The sequence below is a fragment of the Cucurbita pepo genome, chromosome LG12 (assembly GCF_002806865.2).
Source record: "Cucurbita pepo subsp. pepo cultivar mu-cu-16 chromosome LG12, ASM280686v2, whole genome shotgun sequence".
Lineage (NCBI taxonomy): Eukaryota > Viridiplantae > Streptophyta > Magnoliopsida > Cucurbitales > Cucurbitaceae > Cucurbita > Cucurbita pepo.
The window spans coordinates 653261-676652 of record NC_036649.1 but is presented as its reverse complement, the minus strand read 5'-3'; the positions used below and the strand labels follow the sequence as shown (position 1 = coordinate 676652).

General features: G+C 37.1%; 3 protein-coding genes across 5 annotated transcripts; 2 read left to right on the top strand and 1 right to left on the bottom strand.

Moving 5' to 3' along the window:
- Positions 1 to 512: 512 nt before the first annotated feature.
- LOC111807267 (carboxyl-terminal-processing peptidase 2, chloroplastic-like) lies at positions 513 to 5692 on the bottom strand. Of its 2 annotated transcripts, none has more exons than XM_023692911.1 (13): positions 5522 to 5692; positions 5013 to 5355; positions 4770 to 4919; positions 4226 to 4308; positions 3868 to 4073; positions 3403 to 3471; positions 2976 to 3094; positions 2669 to 2744; positions 2553 to 2594; positions 1396 to 1504; positions 1050 to 1147; positions 872 to 965; positions 513 to 798 (listed from the first exon to the last, which is right to left on the bottom strand). In XM_023692911.1, exons 1-13 carry the CDS (start codon positions 5621 to 5623, stop codon positions 673 to 675), a joined length of 1617 nt encoding a protein of 538 aa, XP_023548679.1. In that variant the 5' UTR covers positions 5624 to 5692; the 3' UTR covers positions 513 to 672. The 2 variants fall into 2 exon arrangements, with proteins under 2 accessions (XP_023548679.1, XP_023548681.1); XM_023692913.1 differs by having other exon boundaries at positions 5013 to 5349; positions 5522 to 5623.
- A 3160-nt stretch (positions 5693 to 8852) lies between these two features.
- LOC111807734 (GATA transcription factor 1-like) lies at positions 8853 to 10698 on the top strand. Its single transcript, XM_023693592.1, has 2 exons — positions 8853 to 9187; positions 9827 to 10698. Exons 1-2 carry the CDS (start codon positions 8987 to 8989, stop codon positions 10472 to 10474), a joined length of 849 nt encoding a protein of 282 aa, XP_023549360.1. The 5' UTR covers positions 8853 to 8986; the 3' UTR covers positions 10475 to 10698.
- Positions 10699 to 15934: 5236 nt separating this feature from the next.
- LOC111807613 (probable leucine-rich repeat receptor-like protein kinase At5g63930) lies at positions 15935 to 20316 on the top strand. 2 transcript variants are annotated; one of them, XM_023693412.1, is made up of 3 exons: positions 15935 to 16487; positions 16723 to 19671; positions 19755 to 20316. In XM_023693412.1, the coding sequence occupies exons 2-3, from the start codon at positions 16755 to 16757 to the stop codon at positions 20135 to 20137; spliced, it is 3300 nt and encodes a 1099-aa protein (XP_023549180.1). In that variant the 5' UTR covers positions 15935 to 16487; positions 16723 to 16754; the 3' UTR covers positions 20138 to 20316. The 2 variants fall into 2 exon arrangements, with proteins under 2 accessions (XP_023549180.1, XP_023549178.1); XM_023693410.1 differs by having other exon boundaries at positions 15935 to 19671.
- Positions 20317 to 23392: the final 3076 nt, after the last annotated feature.

The following is a 23392-nucleotide window of genomic DNA, read 5'->3' as shown; positions in this document are numbered from 1 at the left end:
ACCACTTGATGACTTAGGGGGTGGAAATTTAGTCTTTGAATTTTTTGTCTTAAAAAATGTCTGAAATTTTATGTTTAGAAACTGCATATTACTTCATAACCACGTTCATTTGTATATCATATTTCTATTAAATTATTTATTAAAAATGTTAATGACAATAATCAAATTGATTTCTATGAAAAAATAAGATGTAAATATTAAAGAACTGAAGTAGAGCGCAGATGAACCTTTGAAACTGAATTGAAGTCATCTCGTCTTCCATTTCCAATCATTATAATTATATACAAGTCCATGGCGACCGATAGGAGGGTTTTCTCAGTTCTTGCCTCTTATTTCAATCTCCACCTCGTTCGAAGCTAAGCCCCCGACTTTGATTAGTTTATGTTCTTTCAGGGTTGAAGCTCATTGTTTTGGTTCATTCAAGCAAGGAAAGAATCATAAATTCTATGTTTTGGAAAACGATAAAAGATGGGATTGAGAATCTTGACCTGTGGCTTGATTTCATTATAATATAAATCAAACGTATTGTGCTTGTATTTAACTCGTGAATAATTGCTATTACAGAAATCTATAGGATTATAAATGTAAAGAATGTTTTACCAATCAACATAAACTGACCATCCAAATCAAATAATGCCAATTCGAGAATTAAAAAAAGAAAAAAAACCTTCATCATCTTGAAAATAGTTGTAACCTGTTGACATTGCAAGCAGAAGCTGCATCCTCAAAGCAGCTACAGAAACCATCTCCATCCTTTGGGAATGATGCTGGTAGCGGACGGTCTGGAATCACTCCTACCTGCAGAATATCCAGGCGTGTTAAGAACGTTGTCTTCCTGAGAAGTGTTCGTAGGGATAAGAGATAGAGAGACCTTGTCAATGTCGATGTGAGCTGGTGTCTCGTAACGAGCCACTGTCACAGCCAAGCCAGAACCGTCTGATAGTTTAAAGACTGACTGAATCTTGCTGCAGAGAAGGATGTGAATTCTTGTAAGGAAATTGGATATACTACATCTAATCATGTTTTGGGGCACAGCCAAAAGTTCTTACCCTTTCCCATAGGTTGGTTCTCCAAATAATATAGCACGCTTGTTGTCCTTCAATGCTCCGGCTAGTATTTCACTAGCACTAGCAGTTCCCTTGTTCACCTAATATAAGCGTTACGTTCAAACGATCATAATAAAGTTTAAAAGGCTTACATTTTTCGTACTCGTACACTACAATTCAAACGTCCCGATATAAGACAAAATGCTATGAACTCTATAGCATAAGAATGCAGAGGGGAATAAGAGGATAATCGTGATTGTAACAGAAATATTAATGAGGAATCCACAGAAATATTAAATGTGAGTTGATGGAGCCTCTATTTAGAAAAAGAATGGAGCTGAAAGTTTACCAACACAGCTAAAGGTTCTGAAGCTGCTATAGAGCTACTTCCATCTGAATCATATATATCTCGGACACCACGACTATCGCAAATATACACTATAACGCCTTTGTCCAACCTGAATAAGAACAGATAATATGAAACCAGGCTCCAGAGCGTTAAGAGGACATTTCTACTTGCTACAATGATTCACTGTCAACGTTTGAATCTTTGTATGTCAAGTACTATGTTAAAAGTATGATAAATTATTGAGATCCGACCAAATCGCAAATGAAATGATTAATGGAAAAGAGAAAAGATGGAAATGATAGATCTCACACATGCACAACATCAATGTCACCTAATAATATTAGTCTACTCAATTCATTAAACTACATCCAAACAAACTTAAAAAGACAGCCCATTCTACTAGGGGTTTAACGAGGGCAGGAACAAGGAATCAAACATATAGGAAACTACCTGACCTAGTCAAATGGTAATGGAACTTTCCCTTCAATAGTCAGATTCTTTGTCCCACAAGGTTATCGTGATAAATATGTTTGTCCACAGAACATGCGGTTTCTAAAAGCACATCTGAGAGTCCTGGGATGTAACACCCCAAGACCACCGCTAGCAGATATTGTCCTCTTTGGACTTTCCCTTCTAGGCTTCCCCTCAAAAGCACATTTAAAACACGTTTACTAGGGAGAGGTTTCTACACCCTTATAAAGAATGTTTCGTTCCCCTCTCTAACCGACGTGGGATCTCACATGGGAATCCATTTTTCATTGCTGAACAAAGCAAGTTCTTTAGTTCTCAACTGGAAATGGATCTCGCATTCGTTTTTGGAGAAAATTTGGGATTGATTTATTCCCTTTGGATCTTATTCCCTTGCTTCTTTGATCACACATTTCAAAAGAGGCGTAATAGTTGATTCAGTTTTAACTCTAAGTGCAACTTTCCTACCTCCCATAGAATTTGATTTCCATTTTAGACAATCTCTTTACGACATCAAGTTCCAAACTTGTCTAGCCTTTTTATTGCTATAAGAGACCTCCTTTCCATAAATGCCAAGTGATAATTTTACAGATGTAATATACTTGGATTATCCATTGTGTCATATTACACCATTAATGAAACGAACAGCATGAATAACACATCAAATAATATACTCAAATAGCACGTACCAAATCTTGGCAATCTCAACTCCTTCTGGAAAAAGACCACCACTGCAACAAGTTCCACAGTTCAAGAGGTGTGCTAAAAGGAAAACTTTAAGTGCTGAAAAGTGAAAACTAATCACCTATTATCCCGAAGGTCAAGTACAAAGGCATTAACCTTGTTACTCCTTAAATAATCAATCGCTTCTTTCACAGCACCTGCAAAGGACATAATTCTCATAACCAGATAAGCACGTTACCCCTTGGAATCCCTTTACGACTGAGAATGATACAAGACAATGTACTAAACATATTGTTGTTTTCAAATGATGTGCAGATAAGTAGAATGGATGAAGGAAGTTTTTTGTTTAAATTATTAGAAGAAATTGTCTCTGAGAGTCACACTACAATGTAGAGCCGCAGCAATAAAGGACAAATGATCTTTCTTACCAGATGCCTTTTGAGTAAATGACGTAAGCTTGATGTAACCAATCTTAGAGGAGTTGTCCCCTGAGCCAGGCAACTCACAGATTCTGGACTTCACTGGATTTATTGCAACTTTCTCTCGCCTGGAAGGTATGATTCTATCAGTTCTAGAACCGTCAGAACATTTGAGGGAAAAACGTACTTAATGCAGCATAACTCATAAGTAAGCTATAACATGCCAGGAGGTTCTTTAGGAACACAGGTCTTTTGGCTCCCTAGTTCAGCTCCACGTTAAAAAAACGTAAGATAAAAGGACAAATATAGTAAACTGAAATATTCTATACCGACGAAGAACTACCAGGCGTTACAAAAAGAATTTAATCTACTGCTGGAAGGAGGAAGGAATCAAGTCATAGTCACTTAGATGTAAAAAATGTGGAAATAATCTTACACTAAATCAAGATGCTTTACACTTGGGCCACTTTGAACGGTCAATTGCACAGAACTTCCTTCTGGTCCTCTGCAATCACTCTTGTTAGAAGTCAATTCAAATACAATTAAATATACACCAAGAAATTAGTGCTTCAAAAGAAATTCTAGGAACAACTTTAACCAACTACACATATGAGTTAGAAAATTGGGTCTTTCTTAATCAAAAGCTTCTAAATAGATTCACAGATAATCAAATTGTGTGCCTTCAATGTTGCTTATTGTGATGGCCTATGATGAAGTAACAAAGCAAAACACTCCGTATGTTTCATACTTCATTAACCAACATGAATCATAAACGAATAAAAATATTTAAGATCAAAGAAATTTTAGGGTATATCGAGCTCCTTAGTAATTTTTATCTATTAATCTACTGACAACACGTAATGTTACACCGTTTAATCTTATGGTAAGGGGAGAAACCTACTGCAATCGCTCTGCCGCATCATATATGCCCATGGATTCTGTGGTAGTATCATCAATTGCCAGAAGAACATCACCAGAAGTAATACCAGCTCTTTCTGCAGGGCCCCCTGGTGCAGCTGAAATGACAACAAGCCCAGCAGGTCCATCTACATTGGTGCGATAACCAATGGACAGTCCTACACCTGTAAAAGCACCTTGAGTACCAGACTGCCTTCAAAGAAGATATTACTAGAGTTTAGAGCATTTCTTTCTTATGCCCAGAAGGAGATTATAAGTGAATGTCACAGCTAAATTTTTATATGGAATTTCTTCTCCATATAGACAAATGAACCGACCTAAAAAAAAGTTGCATCTCCTACCTGCAAACTTTTAAACTTTTCAGGTTCTAAAAATCGAGTGAAGGGATCACCAAGAGTCGCGAGCATCTTCTTTATTGCAGTATCTGAAAACAAAATTATCAACTGAGTGGCAACATTTCAGGAAAATGAGTAAAAATGTCTGCCATACTAAATCAGCAAGAAATTTCTCGTCTGGGATTTCATGGAAAGATGATTACTGTAGACGTCATACTTATAATAAGCTTTTTATATTTCCCAAACTTGTACATTATTGCATGATTAAACCGTGTAAATGATAAAACATTGGCATTGGCACTTTGCAGAGCAACCACAAAGCTAAATTCACAATAGAGCACATGAATAACTAGAAAGCATGATAAACAAATCAATAGGATCAGAGGTAGTGTTCTCACAACAAGAAGAAGAAATCAGAGTTTCAAATGCTGGGACAAATTTACGACCCTGGGGTATTGGAACTGTTTAGTGTATATTCATGCTTTTAGATGATAATTACGAAAATATTCGGTCTACCGTGCATGATCAGAAACAGATAAAAGTTTCATACAGGTCTCTTCTCGCGTATTCATGGGTTCATTTCTCAATGCATTTTCTCTGTAACGAAACCAACTTTGCCCATTAAAGGTCTTATCAATATATGCACGATCTATTGTCCTCCACGCCTCCAAAAACAGTAGGTTCTCTTCAGTGAGGGCCTCTGAATAATAGAAACACATTTAATCATGACAAGAACAATGAAGAACATTCGGTTCTCAGAAATTGCAAACACTACGTGAAAATTTGAACTTACGTGATGGAGTGCCGCCAAAAGTAGAAGAAACTGACATTACTAGCATCACGCAGACCATCACTCGAGCAAGTTTTACAGAGAAACGCTGTCTAAATTTTCCCAAAGAACTCCTGATTCTTCGGAAATTCACCTGGTATATATTCCAATTGAACACATACAGATAATTCAAGGATATCAAATCAAACGAAGAAGCCAAACAGGAACGATATCTCCAAGACTGGCGAAACAACAAAACACGATTTGATCCACAATTACAGCCCAAAATTCTCTCCCGACCATCGGCACTGAGCCTCGTCGATCGACCAAGACCAACCACAGAAAAGTTCCATGGCAATACCTGCGACTGTGAAAGCTAGCTCAATCTAACACGCCACTAAAACATTAATATAAATTCTTAACGCCACATTCAACGACGGAAATTTCCCCGGCAGAATAAGTTTTGCACTATAATTGACGGAAAAAGACATTGGCGATCGTTTAAACAAAGAGATGGAGGAGGAAAAGAGTACCTTTACAGTGGCGCGAGAACTAAGAGTATTTTGATGCTGGACATTGAAGAAAGCGAAACGCTGTGAGGACGAAGAAGAAGCGCAGCTCGAAAGGAACTCCATCGGCAGTAAGAGCCCCGGCGGCAGAAGCCTACTGAACGTTCACCACCATTTCTGACGACTGATACGACTTATCCATTGTTTTTGCTTATTTTTTCGTCTCCTGGAGAACGGAACAAATATGGGCTGGACTGGGCTGAGCTGCGCTGAACTGGGCTGAGCTGCGCTGAACTGGGCTGAGCTGGGCTGGGCTGGACTGTGCTGAACTGTGCTGAGCTGGGCTGGGCTGAACTGGGCTGAGCTGGGCTGGGCGGAGGGCCTGAGCTGGGCTACGCTGGGCTGGGCTGGGCTGAGCTAGGTTGGGCTGAGCTGGGCTAGAGTGGGCTGGACTGTGCTGGGTTGGGCTGGGCTGAGCTGGGCTGATAGTGGTGGATCCAACAGGCCCATGGGCCTAGTTGAAAATTAAATATAACAATTTTTTTTTTGGCTAAATGTATGTTTGCTCTATTTTTTCAATTTATTCCCTCAATTAAACTTCATCGATTATGAAGGACTAAATTGAAAATTTCAAAACCAAAAAATATTAAATTTTAAAAAATAAATAAATAACTATTAGGGTCTAAAACATAAATTTATTCCGTTAAGAATATGAATACATGTATGGTGGGAGATTCAAATAGGGGTGTACATTCAATCCGACAACCTGAACCAACCCAACCCAAACTATAATGGTTGGGTTGGGTTGGATTAGCTTTTCGAGTTGGCTTGAGTTCATTTTTTCTGAACCTGAGCTGACTCAGTTCGATTTCAGGTTCATAGGACAAAACCCTCGAATTGATTAGTTTTTCGGGTTAGTTTGGGTAAAAAAAATAAAAAAAATTCCTAAACCCAACCCAACTCAGACCATATACACCCCTAGATTCAAACATGTTATCTCAATCCGCTTACTTACTTAGGTAAAAAATAAATATATAAATATTTCTTAAAGTAAATATATATTTTTTTAATATATGTTAAAAATGATGTGAATTTCAAAAAACATTTGAGTGATGTATTTAATCGATGCCTAGGATTTAGAATTTGGATTCGATACCAACTACCTGCAAGATCACTCTCATTCGAATATAATCTCGGTTCATTCATGTACATCTCCATTACTTGAGTGTCACACATGTACTATGAGTAAGTATATTTTTAAAAAATAATTATAAAAAAAATAACCCGACAACCCAACTAAAAATTACAGGGTTGGGTTATGAACTCTATTTCAGTTACTCGGGTCACCAACTTAACCAATCAAACAGCTTGGGTTGATCCAAAAATTTTCTCCAACCTTCCGTCCTAAATTATAATTTTCTTATAAAAATGAAATTTCATATTTTTACATTAAATTCGGATACCATATTTACTTCCAATTCACATTTACTTCATGTGTATATATATATATATATATATATACTAATATTTTGAAAATTAAGTTGTATGTAGAATTTAATTAGGTTGGTATTAATAATTAAAATAATTTATAAATTGTGGGGACCACCCCAAATCAAGAGTGAGAGAATGAGATTCACCTAATCTAGGTAAGGAATCTTGTTTCAAATCCTAAATTTGTGGACCTTTTTTTTTTTTAAATTTTATAAAAATAATATTAAAAATTAAAATCTATAGTTTTTCCATCACATATTTTTAATTTAAACAGATTCTCATTTCAAATCTTAATAAATAAAATATAATATAATTTAATATAATTTATTGTTTTAAATTCTATTTTTAGTATCTGACTTTTCAAATCTAATGATTTTTATACTTAAAAAAATTCAAAATATTTATTTAATTTCCAATTTTGGTCTTTAGGCTTCATTTCTACTTAATTACGTATTAAGCAAATTTCAATATAAATATATATATTATAATTGAATATTTATTTTCCGTTCTTTCTTTAAATATTCTTATTGAGAAGTCTCCATTTAATTTTTTTTTTTTTGGAATAATTATAATAATAATTGAAAAATAACCTACAAATAAAAAAGGTAAGAAAAATTCCTTTGAGGAATATTCCCTCCCATGGCTCTAGTTGAGAAACTTCGTGGGCTCGAGATTGAGATGGGTGATGAAGAGGAAGACAGGAAAGTCTTCTCGTACCCGTCCCATCTTTTGGATATCTCTACTATAGAGGTGTTCATATGATCTAAGAACAAACTTTAACATTAGATTTTTTTCGGATTAAGTTGGATTGAATTTTTAAATAGTAAAAAATTAAGGTCGGGTCATGGGTTATTCTAAAGATTATGAAAATTAGATTTTTGTAATCAATGTTAGTGATGCACTGTGACTTATAAATGCTGAATATTTGAGTTTTATGAAATTTTAGTTATTAATATAACAAACCCAGAAATAGATGGTGGAGTTGAGTTGGAGTGTAAATCCTATTCAAGTTATTCAGGTCACCCGCTCAACCAACCGTAACTCAACTCATATGCACTCCTACTGATCTGGAATATGAGGTGAAAAAAAGCTATCGAATTCGTTGATCTCGTGTCTTGTAAGTTATACACAAAAATGTTCGAGCATTTGTTTAGTACAACAAATATGTGGTATTAATTTTATCGCTTAAATGAACGTATATAGATTAAATTATATATATTATAGTGGGGTGTCGAGGCTCCCACTTTCACGTTCACATGCACACACTAATATTCCCATATCCTAACTATGAATTTACGATATTACCCCTGGAGTGGACCCTACCCTCGTACTATAAAAATTGATAACTCAGCGCGTGGAGTCAAACACTATCATCGCCGCCACATGCGGTGTCTCTGCGGGCCCCACCATCTTCAAACATTTTTCCAAATAAATCTCGAAACGAAAAAAATAAATAAAGAAAGAAACTCCCACGTGTCGGACTCTTATTGGGTAAATTACGTGGACGAATCTCATTGGATGAAGCGCGACATCGTGAACGTCGTCCAATATTACCCTTTTTCCTTCTCCCTAATTTACCCCTCACTAAATCCTCAAAATACCATTCTACCCCTCTGATCCACGATAAATACGGTGTACTTTCTCCCTTAGTATTTCGCCAACTCACACTGGGCCCCACTTACTCCGACAGTTGATCTTCCTCCTTTCACTTCCAAGTCAAAGTCAAACACTCTTCTGTTTTTTCTTACTCTACACCCACCCGCACACGAAAAAGGATATTTTTGAATATTTAATTGTTATTATTAATTAAAAAGAAAAAAAAAAAAGAAGAAAAAAATTGACATCCCCTGGTTGCGTTTCCCCCACCACACCCAAAAACCCTCACGAAGACATCGTGTTGACGATAATAATAGACTCACAACAACACTCTTTCTCTCTCTAGAAAACGGGTTCTCTTTCTCTCTCTTTTAAAAACTCGCACAAAAAAAAAAAAAAAAAATGGAGTCTTCTTTGGCTTTCATGGATGACCTTCTGGATTTCTCTTCCGACATCGGTGGGGAAGACGAGGAAGACGACGCCGTTCCACCCTTTTCCCTTAAGCCCAAGGCGGCGACGACGGCGGCGGCGGCGCTGACTGACTCCTCGGAGTTCAACGCCGGTTTCCACCCGGAAGATTCCTCCTCTTGCCGTGTTTTGCCTGTAAGTCCTTTTTTTCGCCGGTGGGTTTCGTTATTCCGGTTGGGTTGTCAAAAATGGGCTCACACGGAGTGAGTTACTGAGTTGACTCGCCCGAGTTGGGAAAAAGTTGAAGAGAAAGTTAATTGGGTGGGTGGGGGTGGGTGGGGGTCAGTTGAAAAGACGGATATGGCCCTGGGTACACTAGTTGAATTAGGAAACTTGAGGGTATTTTGGGTATTTTGTTAATGGGGGTCCTTTTTATGTGGTTCTGAGCTGTCGTCCGTTAGGTTTAGAATTGTATGCTTGTAATAATAAATAATAATAATATCCGATGGACAGGGAGTGGAAATATCAATCAATCTTTAATATTGCCACTCCTGTCTTCCTGTGAAATGACATTTTTGCCCCTATCCTCCAACATTCCTTTATCGAATAGGACTAGGCTTATTCGTCCTTTTGCTTTTAGCCTCCCGCAGTCACGCCTTTTCTCATCCTAATTTTGAAAAAAAAAAGGCAATAATTTAATTATTATTTATTATTTTTGCTACTGTTATTATAATTATTGGTGGACCAAAAACAAAGTACGGACCGAGTTGACTCGGTTTTTTTAGGCCGAGTTGCTGAAAAACTCGTTTTTGGTTTTTTTTTTTGGGGTGTTAGGAGGAGGATTACGCTGAGGAAGAACTCGAGTGGCTATCAAACGAAGATGTATTTCCCGCCGTTGAGACGTTCGTCGACATTCTCTCCGACCACCACCCGCAGCCGCCGTCGTTAATGAGCGTTTCCAAACAGAACAGTCCGGTTTCGGTTCTCGAAACCACTTCAATCAGTAGCCACGGCGGAAATAAACCGAGTGCTCATGGTAGCATTCTGATGAGTTGCTGCGACGGCCTGAAAGTTCCCGGCAAGGCACGGAGCAAACGCCGTCGTGGCCGTCACGTTTCCGGCCACCATCTCTGGTTTAAACAACAACCCAGTTCGAGAAATGTGAAACAAATACAACCCATCACCACCGCCACCGCCACCACCGCGGCGGCGGTGACGACGGCGAAGACAGCGATTGGGAGAAAATGCCTACATTGTGGAGCGGAAAAAACGCCGCAATGGCGGGCTGGTCCATATGGGCCGAAAACGCTCTGTAATGCTTGTGGAGTTAGATACAAATCAGGGCGGCTGGTGCCGGAGTACCGTCCGGCGAGTAGTCCGACGTTCTCGCCGGAGCTGCACTCGAATTCTCACCGGAAAGTGATGGAAATGAGGAGACAGAAGCAGTTTGGTATGGTGGTGAATCCAATGGATAAAGGGTAAGTTTAAATTTTGGGGATTTTTCTCTTTTTGGTTGAGTTTAATGAGCCATTTGGTTCCGTTCTTCATTAATCCTCTTTTTTTCCCTTAATTTTAGCTTAGTTTTTAGGCATTTGTTTGTTATGTGGGATAGAGATTTAAAAATTAGTGGAAAATTTCTCTGTTTGATGCTGAAAATTCATTATACAGCTCTTTTAATGCATAGAAATTTAGGGTTTTTGTTCATATTTTCAGTAAAAATTTGAAATTTTCTGGGTTTGATTTTCCCGAGAAAATTCATGTTTGCCAATGAATTTTGTGTTTGGCAGGCGGGAAAATTTAGTGCAAAAATTTGAAGAATTGAATCGATTTTTGTGTTTCGTTATTTGGGTTTGAGGTTATAATGGGTATTCCAATATCAAATCAAAATTTTATTTTTATGTGTATTAATGTAATTAAATAATTTGTTTTTATTTATTTATTATTTGTGTCTTTTTTTTATAAATATTTTATTTAATTTTGTCAGTGTCCAGATTTATGTAAAAGGATATCCTCTTTTTTTAGTCTCTTTCTTTTCAATTTCACGTGATCGATCATTCATGAAATTAATTAAAAATTGAGAGAAATAAAAATGTTATTAATTTAATTAGTCGCGATTTTATTTATTATTTTCAAGAAATTATTATGTTACGCAATGAAAGAGAATCAATGTAGACCCGACCCGACCCGGTTCGGCCCAATAGTATTGGCCCAATTTGTTTTAACCAAGTTCATGGAGGTTTTAATAATAGCCTTTATTTTGATAATTAATTTTTTAAAAAATATTTTAATTAATTGTGATACATAATCTAGACAAGTTTTAAAATCGTGAGATTGATTGTGATATATAATGGGCTAAAAAGTGGATAATATTTGGTAGCGGTGTGTTTATGCTGTTACAAATAGTATTAGAGTTAGACATCGGGCGGTATGCTAGTGAAGATGTTGGCCTCAAATGGGTGGATTGTGAGATCTAGGAAAATGAAACATTTGTTACTGTGAAAACCTCTATTTAGTAGACGCATCTACATCTACGAAGATATTGGGTTCACATTTGGAGAGGGAAATGAAACATTTCTTATAAGGTGTGGAAACCTCTCCTTAGTAGCCGTGTTTTGAAACCATGAGGCTAATGACAATATATAATGGGCCAAAATGAACAATATCTGGGCGAGGAGTAGGTTACGAGATCCCACATTAGTTGGAGAGGTAAACAAAACATTAGTAGACGGGTTTTATAACTGTGATGTTGATGGCGATATGTAACGGACTAAAGCAGACAATTTCTACTAACAGTGAGCTTGAGCTGTTACATAACGAGTATGAACGGATAAGAAAAAAAAAAATACCAAAACTTCGACTCTTAATCTCTACGTGTGGAAAGTCAAAGTTTTGAATTTTGACCGAGCATTGAATATTAATGTCGATATCGATATATTGATGGATATCGACGAATATCGACGAATATCTGTATATATATTATTTTATTATTAGTATTTATAGTGATATTGATAATAAACCTCCACATTCATTGGTGCAAGCTTGAGATAAGGGTTTGTCTTCTTTTTTGTGGGTTTTCCACTGCCCATTCAAAGACAAAAGACCCCACACACTTAAAAAAGCTATCAAATGTGTGTTGTTGTTCTTCACTTTTCCCCATCTTTTTACTTACTTTTCATTCTTTATTATTCCCATTTCCTATTGTGGTATTTTGTGGAGTTTGATTTGAAAAGCTACACTTTATTCTTAGCGTTTTAGGTCAGTCGGGATCGAAAATTTCAACCATAGCATACTGTAGATACGCCAACAAAATGGAGCGGAGTCAAATGTGATTTATAAAGTGATTAGATATCCCGTTTTAAGAAGTGGGCTCTCGAGTTTTCTTTCAATCATAGCATAGCATACACAAAATTCGTTGTCCACTTCCACTCAAGATCGAAACTTTCAACTATAATAGACAGTGGAGATGTCCGCAACATGGAGCGGAGTCAGATGTAACTTATAAAAGTGATTAGATATCTCGTTTCAAGAAGTGGGTTTGAGTTTTCTTTCAATTGTAACATAGCATACAAAAATTCATTGTACACTTCCACTCAAGATCGAAATTTTCAACTGTAGCATACTGTAGAGACATGAACGTAATGGAGCGGATTCAGATGTTACTTATAAAAGTGATTTAATATCCCGTTTCAAGAAGTGGGTTCGAGTTTTCTTTCAATCATAACATAGCATACACAAAATCCATTGTCCACTTCCACTCGAGATCGAAACTTTCAACAATAACATACTGTAGAGACATCAACGGAATGGAGCGGAGTCAGATGTTACTTATAAAAGTGATTTGATATCCCATTTCAAGAAGTGGGTTCGAGTTTTCTTTCAACCATAGCATAGCATACACAAATCCGTTGTCCACTTCCACTCAAGATCGAAACTTTCAACAATAACATACTGTAGAGACGTCCACAAAATGGAGCGGAGTCAGATGTAACTTACAAAAGTGATTAGATATCCCGTTTCAAGAAGTGGGTTCGAGTTTTCTTTCAACCATAGCATAGCATACACAAATCCGTTGTCCACTTCCACTCAAGATCGAAACTTTCAACAATAACATACTGTAGAGACGTCCACAAAATGGAGCGGAGTCAGATGTAACTTACAAAAGTGATTAGATATCCCATTTCAAGAAGTGGGTTCGAGTTTTCTTTCAACCATAGCATAGCATACACAAATCCGTTGTCCACTTCCACTCAAGATCGAAACTTTCAACAATAACATACTGTAGAGACGTCCACAAAATGGAGCGGAGTTAGATGTAACTTACAAAAGTGATTAGATATCCCGTTTCAAGAAATGGGTTCGAGTTTTCTTTCAATCAAAACATAGCACATACGTTCAAGATCGAAACTTTCAACCACAACATATTGTAGAGGCGTTAACAAAATAAAGTAGAGTCAGATCTGACCTATAAAAGTGACTTGATATCGGTTTCAAAAAGTCGGTTCGAGTTCTTTTTCAATTACAACATAGCATATACAAATTCACTTTATTTCGTTAAATTATTCAATTTTTATGTGAAATGAACATATTTTTTTCATAGATAAACACTATTATTCTCTCGAAAACTACATAAAATCATACCTTAAAATTTATAGACTAAGTTTAATAATAAAAACAATAATTTAATATGTTTCACTAACTTTTGTTCTTAAAAAACTAAAAGAATTACTCCTTTATTCCAAGCATCATTTGCATTGAATAAAATAAAGAAGCATATACCAAACCATTACTTCTAACCATGAGCTATGCACGTGCTTATTAATATATATATATATCCCACAAATGCTAAACTTTTAGGCCTAAAAGTGTGAGTTATCTCAAACTCTAATTATAATGCTTTGACTTAGAACACCTGTAATATTGTAACGACCCATGTCTCGGATTTAGAATCTTTATTCTATACTCAAGGGCACCGATCTCGACATTCTCTACATTCTCTGCGACATGGTTACGTTACTTACTCCTCGATTCTAAGAGTGGAAATTATTCCCTACTGACCAACACGACATGAATTGTCCTCACACATATGCATCTTAGAAAAATTGTCCTCAATTCTTAGTCATCCCATCATCATGATTACTCTCATTCGAACGCGGTCTCAGTTGATTCATGTACCTTTCGTTTACTCGAGTGTCACTGTTTAAATTTTTGGTTCCACAGCTTGCATGAAAAAGGTGGTTTACACGAGAGCCAGAGCCAGATAAACCTAACTTCTCTCGAGCTTAATTTATTTTTCTCTCTTTAGTCCTAATTTTGCCTACCACCTTCACTAGAGGTGACATGGGTTTGCATTGCTTCTAGAAAGATGTCACTCTCCTTTTTGTCTCTATCATGTTTATTTATTTGTAAGCATCTAGGCATAACAACTATATTACATTAATACACATAATATAAAGTTTGAGACTTTAGTATAAACATAAAATTATACACATTTGGTGAGATCACGAGTACGAATTAAAATTTATAAATAAAAAAATAAAATTTAAAGTTAATAAAAAAAAAATACAATTATTAAAATTGGACATTTATAAAAGCAATGTGGAAGAAAAATAATATTTAAAAATTAAAAAACCAATAATTATAGTGAGTACCAGCAAAGTGGGCACTTCTCACATCCTATCCCATTCTTTCAACGGTGAATGATTGTTTGTTGGACTCTTAAGCAAATGTGAGCCGTTTGATTTTGACGTCGGCTTTTTTTTATTTTTATTTTTAATATTATACTTTTATTAGTGGGTTTGGGTGGGCCCACCACCAAATTCTGTGGGCCCTATAATGGGCCCATTTCTCTGATCTATTTGGGCCCGGTCCAATCTTCTGTCCCTTCCCTTCTCCTCTCCACAATTCTCTTCCATTAAATTCCTTGCAAGGAATAACTTCTATTTCCTTTTCTTTTATTTTTATTTTTCCCAATATTTAATTTTGAAATTATTCAATAAACAAATGGATTGAAGAATCTTCGTGTGAGATCCCATATCAGTTAGAGACATGAACGAAACATTCCCCATACGGGTGTGGAAACCTCTCTCTAGTAGACGCGTTTTCAAACCGTGAGGTAGATGACGATACACAACGGACCAAAACAGACAATATCTACTAGGGGTGAACTTGGACTGTTACACTTTGTTTAGGTGGAGAATTGGGGATGAAACGACCCATGCCCAGGATAAGAGCGAAGACTATCTCTACAGACCAACACGAGTTCCTATGATTGAGCCAGCATTTGAATCATATTTCTAGATCCAAATTCAGTATCCCAATATTCCACCTCCTAGCTTCTCGAGAGTCAAGGTTATCTTCACACACCAACACAAGTTTCTATGATTAAGCCATCGTTCTCTCATTCGAATATAATCTCGGTTCATTTACGGTATAAAATTTTAAACTCATATAAATAATATTTTTTAATTCTCACTCCACTAGTTATATTTTATTTTTGTTCCACGATAAAAATTTGAAGACGGAATGTATTCATAATTGAGATATATTATACACGTAATTGACTTAATCCTGATTTTTTAATATAAATTAACCTATTTTCTTCTCCAAGAATATTATTACACCTCGTTACAAAAAATACAAGCCTAACATACATGTTTTAATAACTTTGTGGGGGAAAACGTATAATGGAAAATACAAATATGATAATATTTACGGGTGGAGGACTAAGGTCATTACAAATGATACTAGAATACTAAACGATGTGCTAACGATGAGGTTGAGCCTCAAAGGAGGGTGGACACGAGACGATAACGTCACATTTCACAAGAATTAAATAAAAACTTGATCTAGAATCAAAATATTTGAAGTTTAAATTTGCAGTTTGTAGAACAAGAAATTGAGTTGATAAAGAAATGGAAAATCACAGAGAAGTATGAAAAAGAAGAAACAATTGAAAAAAAAAAAAAAAATCCCGAGAAAATTCGAAGCGTTGTTTCTGTTCACAAAGTGAAGAACGCAAAAAAAGAATTGGTTAGTAATGAATGGCAGCACAGCAGAAGGAGCTCCATCATACTCCACGGAGCAGGATTTTATGCTTTAATCTCACCCTTCCCTCAAGAATCAACCTAAATAAGCTCTTCAAATCATACCCATCTTATGAAACCACCCCTTTTCTTCATCATTTCGATTAACATCATTCTTAAAGGATCTCAACTCCATGTCTCTGTTCTTGATTCTTTGATGGGTTTTCATTAACTTCGTAAGATACTTCAAATCTCTGCGTTGATTTTGCGATTCTTTCGCAATCGCGAGCTTTTGGGGTTCCAAAAAGCCGCAAATAAAGGCGCCAAATCTTGCCCTCGATTTCAGCTCATCAGCTGAAAGTTTCGCCTCTGTTTCGCTGTTCTTCCTGATTGTAACAGAGACAGTGGTGGATTTCATGCTTTTATTGCCTCATTTATGGCGGCTGATGATGATTTTAATCGCTAGTCCACAGGTACTTTTCTTTTTCCTCACTCATTTCTACGGTTTTTCATAGATTTTAGCAGTTTGTCGTATATGGTTTTCATAGATTCCCGTGACAAGACTTGTCTGATGTTTGTTTGTTTGTTTGGATTCCCTTGTGCTTGTTCTGTTTAAGAATTCCCTTGTTCTTGTTCTGTTTAAGAATGTAATGAGATTTGAAGGATTGTCAACATTGTATTAGTGTTTCATGTCTGAATCCTTTGCAGCTACTGAAGTGTTCTTACCTCTGGTTGGTGGGATGATAGTTAAGATGTTGTATTGTTGGAAAGTGGTTGGGGGTTTGGTGCTACTGGGTTTTGTGTTTAATATCTCACATGGGTTGAATTCAGAAGGGCATTCTCTATTAGAGTTGAAAAGCGCTGTTTCTGATCCATTTAGTTGGCTAAGAAACTGGAACTCGAGCGACGAAACGCCATGTAAATGGAGTGGTGTAAGGTGTAGTTGTGGCGAGGAAGGAGTGGTTTTGTCTGTTGACTTGAGCTTAAAGAATCTGTCAGGTCCTTTAAGCTCGAGCGTTGGTAGTTTAATCCACTTGACTCATCTCAATCTTTCCTGGAATGAATTCAGTGGAAGAATACCAAAAGAGATTGGAAATTGTATGGAGTTGGAATATCTTGGTTTGAACAACAATAAATTTGATGGTGAAGTTCCATATGAATTGGGACGACTGAGTTCTTTGGTTACGTTGAATATATGTAATAATCGAATCCGTGGTTCTTTTCCTGAAGAGATGGGAAACTTGAAATCGTTGTATGAGTTAGTTGCGTATACGAACAATATCACGGGTTCGTTGCCTCGTTCTTTTGGGAATCTGAAGAGGTTGCGAACGTTTAGAGCAGGACAAAACGCGATCTCGGGGAGGTTACCGGGTGAAATAGGTGGGTGTGAGAACTTGGAAATACTTGGGCTTGCTCAAAACCAGTTAGAAGGGGAGTTACCAAAGGAGCTTGGCATGCTTACAAACTTGACTCAGTTGATTCTTTGGGAGAATCAGCTTTCTGGCATTCTACCAAAAGAGCTTGGGAATTGTACAAGTTTAACTATGCTTGCTCTGTATGAGAACAATCTTGGTGGACCTATACCCAAAGAGTTTGGGAACCTAATCTCTTTGAAGTATTTGTATATATACCGAACCGCATTGAACGGAACTATTCCCAGGGAGATCGGGAACCTTTCTTTGGCAACGGAGATAGACTTCTCCGAGAATTATTTGACCGGTGAGATACCGAAAGAGCTCGGTAACGTAAAAGGTCTCCAATTACTTTACCTCTTTCAAAATAAGCTGATTGGTGTTATACCAAATGAACTTAGTAGCTTGACTAACTTGACTAAACTTGATCTTTCAATCAACGCCCTCACCGGCCCTGTTCCGTTCGGGTTTCAGTATATGCCTGCATTGTTTCAATTGCAGCTTTTCAGCAACAGTTTGAGCGGTACCATTCCGAAAGGACTCGGTCGATATAGCTACCTATCGGATATCGACTTTTCAGACAACTTCTTGACAGGACGAATACCTCCCCATCTATGTCATCGTTCTAACCTCTCCATCTTGAACTTGGAGTCCAATAACCTTTATGGAAACATACCTACCGGGATCTTGAACTGCAAACCGTTGACGCAGATTCGTCTCGTTGCTAACCGCTTTACCGGTGGCTTTCCGGTAGAGCTGTGTAACTTGGTGAACCTTACTGCTATTGACTTGGACCACAATAGATTCAGTGGTCCTCTTCCTCCAGAGATTCAAAATTGCCATAAGTTGCAAAGGCTACATATTGCAAATAATTACTTTATGTCTAGTTTGCCGAACGAGATCGGAAACCTCGTACGGCTGGTGACTTTCAATGTTTCGTCAAATCGGTTTACGGGGTCCATTCCACCTGAGATAGTCAACTGTAGGATCCTCCAACGCCTCGATCTCAGCCACAATAGCTTCGAAAACGCTTTGCCAAAGGAGATTGGATCTCTCTTACAGTTGGAGATTCTTAGAGTTTCAGAGAATAAATTTTCTGGAAGTATACCTCAAGAGCTCATGAATCTCTCCCATTTGACTGAATTGCAAATGGGTGGCAATTCATTTTCTGGTAGCATTCCTTTTGAGTTGGGGTTCTTGAAAAGCTTACAAATTGCTTTGAATCTTAGTTTCAATATGCTAACTGGTTCAATACCACCAGAGCTTGGAAGTTTGAATCTATTGGAATATCTCCTGCTTAATAACAACGATTTGTCCGGTGAGATACCGATCTCCTTTGCGAATCTTTCAAGTTTAATGAGCTGTAACGTCTCCTACAACGACCTTCACGGGCCAATCCCTTCGATACCCTTGTTTCAGAATATGCCCACGAGTAGCTTCGTTGGCAACGAGGGGCTCTGTGGCGAACCTCTTGGCAACTGTAATGGAGATTCATCGTCTCCATCTATTCCATCTTTCGAGAGCGTAAATGCACGTCGAGGTAGAATCATAACCGGGATTGCAGCTGCTATAGGCGGAGTTTCGATTGTTCTTATTATGATCATCTTATATTGCATGAGACATCCATCAGAAATCGTGCAAAACAAGGAAACACAATCTATGGATTCGGATGTCTATTTCCCACCTAAGGAAGGTTTTACTTTCGAAGATCTAATCGAAGCGACTAATAGTTTTCACGAGAGCTGCGTATTGGGAAAAGGTGCATGTGGAACTGTATACAAGGCAGTGATGCATTCTGGACAGACGATTGCTGTCAAGAAGTTAGCATCGAACAGAGAAGGGAGCAACATCGATAATAGCTTCCGAGCTGAGATTTCGACACTAGGAAAGATTCGACATCGCAATATCGTTAAACTATACGGTTTTTGCAATCATCAAGGCTCAAATCTTCTTCTTTATGAGTACATGGAAAGGGGTAGTTTGGGTGAGTTGCTTCACGGGACGGCGTGTAACTTGGAATGGCCGACTCGGTTTACAATCGCCGTTGGAGCTGCAGAGGGACTTAATTATCTACACCATGGCTGCAAACCAAGGATCGTTCATCGCGATATCAAATCGAATAACATTCTCCTCGATTATAACTTCGAGGCTCATGTTGGTGATTTCGGTTTAGCAAAAGTAATGGACATGCCTCAGTCTAAGTCGATGTCAGCAGTCGCGGGATCGTATGGATACATCGCTCCTGGTAATCGTTTTATTCGTTTGTTCGTTTATAGACTTTTAGTGAATGAAATACTAAATCTTCCCACCTCACCTAATTTGTTGCAGAATATGCATACACCATGAAGGTCACAGAAAAATGTGACATATACAGCTATGGGGTCGTATTACTAGAGCTGCTAACTGGAAAAACTCCGGTACAGCCGATCGATCAGGGAGGTGATCTCGTCACGTGGGTCAAAAACTATATGCGAGACCACTCGATGTCGTATGAAATGCTAGATCAGCGACTGAATCTTCGAGATCAAGGCACGGTCAATCACATGCTGACAGTCCTAAAAATCGCTCTAATGTGCACGAGTTCGTCTCCTTTTCATCGGCCATCGATGCGGGAAGTTGTATCTTTGCTCTTAGAATCGACCGAGCCTGACGACGATCATATTCCAGCTTTAACTTATACTCTAGCCCCAAAGGACGACGCAGCCTCGTGAAATTCCGGGTGGGCAGTCTTCGTTTTCGGATAACTGAATAGTTCTTGCATTTTTCTAACGTAGAATATATATATTTAGAGTTTGTAACATATGCGGTAATGGTTATGTTATCCAACTATTGCTTAGATTTTGCATTTGTTTTAGGATTGAATAAAGTGTTCTTTGTATAGTTTTGCATACGATTGATATAGAATAATCTATCGCTCTCTATTTTGCTATCCATATCTGATAGACCTAATTTTAGTGCTTAAAAGGGATTGGAGAGGAGAACGAAACATTTCTTATAAGGGTGTGGAAACCTCTCCCTAGAAGATGCGTTTTAAAACAGTGAGACTGACAACGATACATAACGGGCCAAAACAGACAAATATATGCTAATGGTTGGCTTGAGACATTACAAATGGTATCAAAGCTAGACACTAGGTGGTGTGCTAGTTGTCACGGTCATGCTCGTCCAAGACATGTTGCTCATGGCCGCATGCCCATGACAAGCCAAACCCTTTATGTCTTTCTATGTTCTAATGTTTTACTTTTTTATTTCTAGAAAGTATGACGTTTCGGAAAAATCATGTCTAGGCCTACCAGACATGAAATGAATGTACTGTAGGGGGATGATTAGTTGTCAACTTCTCTCTGCCCAAGGTTATATACTGTGAGTTGTTGTTGTTACTCTCTTGGTTGCTTATATAACGTCTCTTTCAAAAATCTCTCTTTGTCCTCATTTTTTAAAACCTTCTCTTAAACCGAGGCCAGAGGCTCGAGCATACGTCGCTTGCCCGTAGGCGACGTAAGAACGAATTGGCTTAGCTCACTTGTCGTTGGAAAGTGAGTGCCGCACGATCGCAAGTCTGCTGCCATCAAGAGTGCGATTGTGACACCAGTGAGGATGTTGGACCCTTAAGAGGGTGGATTGTGAAATCTCACGTCGGTTGTAGAGGGAAAGAAGTATTCCTTATGAGAGTGTGGAAACCTTTCTACATTAAATGTTTTTTTAAAACTGTGAGATTGACAACGATAGGTAACGGGCCAAAATGAACAATATTTGTTAGCGGTGGGCTTGAGACGTTACAATCTCTCTTTTATAAATACAAGAGAGAGGGTCGTTGGAGCTCCCAAGGAGCTCCCAACGATGATGAAAGAGATGCCATTCTAAAAAAAAAAAAAAAAATTCTAATGCTTCACATAATCTTTATACCCATTAAAGCTCGTTTGATAATTGTTCGGTTTTTTGTTTTTGATTTTTATGCTTATAAACACTATTCATTTTATAGTCCAGCATACACATATCTAGTTCTCCCACAATCCACAAACACATAGTATTGTTGCATTTGGTTCTATCTCTGTTATCTTTGTAGATATCAAAGTAATGCGAAAAGCAAGGGCACTGATAAGTACAGAAAAACCGTGTTGAGCCCTAGAAGTTTGGTCGAAAGGTGAAGGCGTAGCCGTCTAAAGGTGGGAGCTGGTGGATTCCCAAGTCATCATTGCCAGATTTGTAGTGAACAATGAGTTGATTGTGATTTTTTAGAACATTTGTTATATTAACGGTAATTTGTGGGTCTTGAAAGATTGATATGTCGATTTGTAGTGGTATGTTCATATTTCCCTCCTCTAATATCATTTCTTAATGTAAATGTTTATATTATTATCTTAATGTAAATCTTTTGTATCATATCTTTGTATTATCCTTTCCTTATATAAATCGAAACATTTTCTGTTAATTTATCTCAAAGTTAGGAAAAATAAATGGAATGTTCGTGCTGACTTTGTGGTTTCGTTAGACCTTACACAAGGTTTTTTTCCACTAATCGAACATAATTTATGCAGAAATTAAGATTGTTCAATCATACATGTAACCTATTATGTATATGTTTACTCGATAGCAACTCTAACCGACTTGCCTCTACTCTAGAGTAAGTTCTAAGACTCGACCTTACTATTACTACAGGGCTAAATCCTTCAAATGCAATATTTATCTCATATACTTGTTTTGATTATCAATCACGACTAAAATAAGTTAACAATTCTTAATATCGTAATTTATGTCGACAGTTTATAGTTCACTTATACTAATCATATCAAGCTAAATATATATATATATATATAGAGAGAGAGAGAGAGAGAGTGTATATATATATATATAGAGAGAGAGAGAGAGTGTATATATATATATATATAGAGAGAGAGAGAGTGTATAAGAACAACATATCAAAACATTAATTTATTTCAAAATGAAAATCCAACCTTACCACTTATAACAAATATCATAATGATTGGTTTTATAGTTGAACATACACACATTTTGCTCACTCACAAACCACGAACAAAGAACATCTTCGCAATTCTTTCTATCTCTCTTATCTTTGTATATATCGAAGTAATGAAACGAGCCAGGCCATTGGAAGGAACAGTAAAACAATGTTGAGCCCCACAAGTTTGGATGAAAGCTGAAGTCGTAGCGGGCCCAAGGTGTTAGCTTGTGGACTCCCAAGTCATCATCGCCTGATTTGCAGTGAACAGTGAGCTGATTTTGAACTTTCAAAGCATTTGTTATCTTGACCATAATCTCTGGGTTTTGGAAGATTGATCCTTGGACAGTAGTAAATTGGTTAGCTAAGAACAATGAAATTAAGAGAGAAAGGGCAAGAGTTGAAAATAAACTCATTTTTATTGAAATGAGAGAGAAAAAGAGATAGATATAAACACATTTGTGCTTGGTTTATTTCACTTTTATAGTTGATAAATAGTGTAATGGAAGACAAAAGTGGAATTGTATGTTGAAGACGTTTCAATACTCCTATTCTTGCCGTAAATTATGAGATGTATCAATCATTGGATAACATTTTCACTTATTGTTTATTGTTTGTAGAGATGTCTATAATGCCGGTGGTGGGGAAGCTTTCTCGATTTTCGTTATTTTTTTTATTCTTGCAAAATCCTTCGTTTGTTTTCGTGGGGATCAAAGAGATTATTTTTCATGGAGATCGGGTGCAAAATCCTCTATTTATTTTTGCCGGTATTAACGAGAGGATTATCCATGGAGATCCGCTGCGAAATCCTCTATTTTTTTTATATGTGATTAGACAGAAGATTCCTCAGATTTAGACAAGGAATTTCTTTTCAAATAAATTTTTACTAAAAGAAATCTTTTATAATATCGTTTCTATTAAAAAAAATGTATAAAATCATAATAAATTTAATAATAATTCTTATTGGACATTAAATGTTATACGAGGGAGATGCAGTAAGATCATA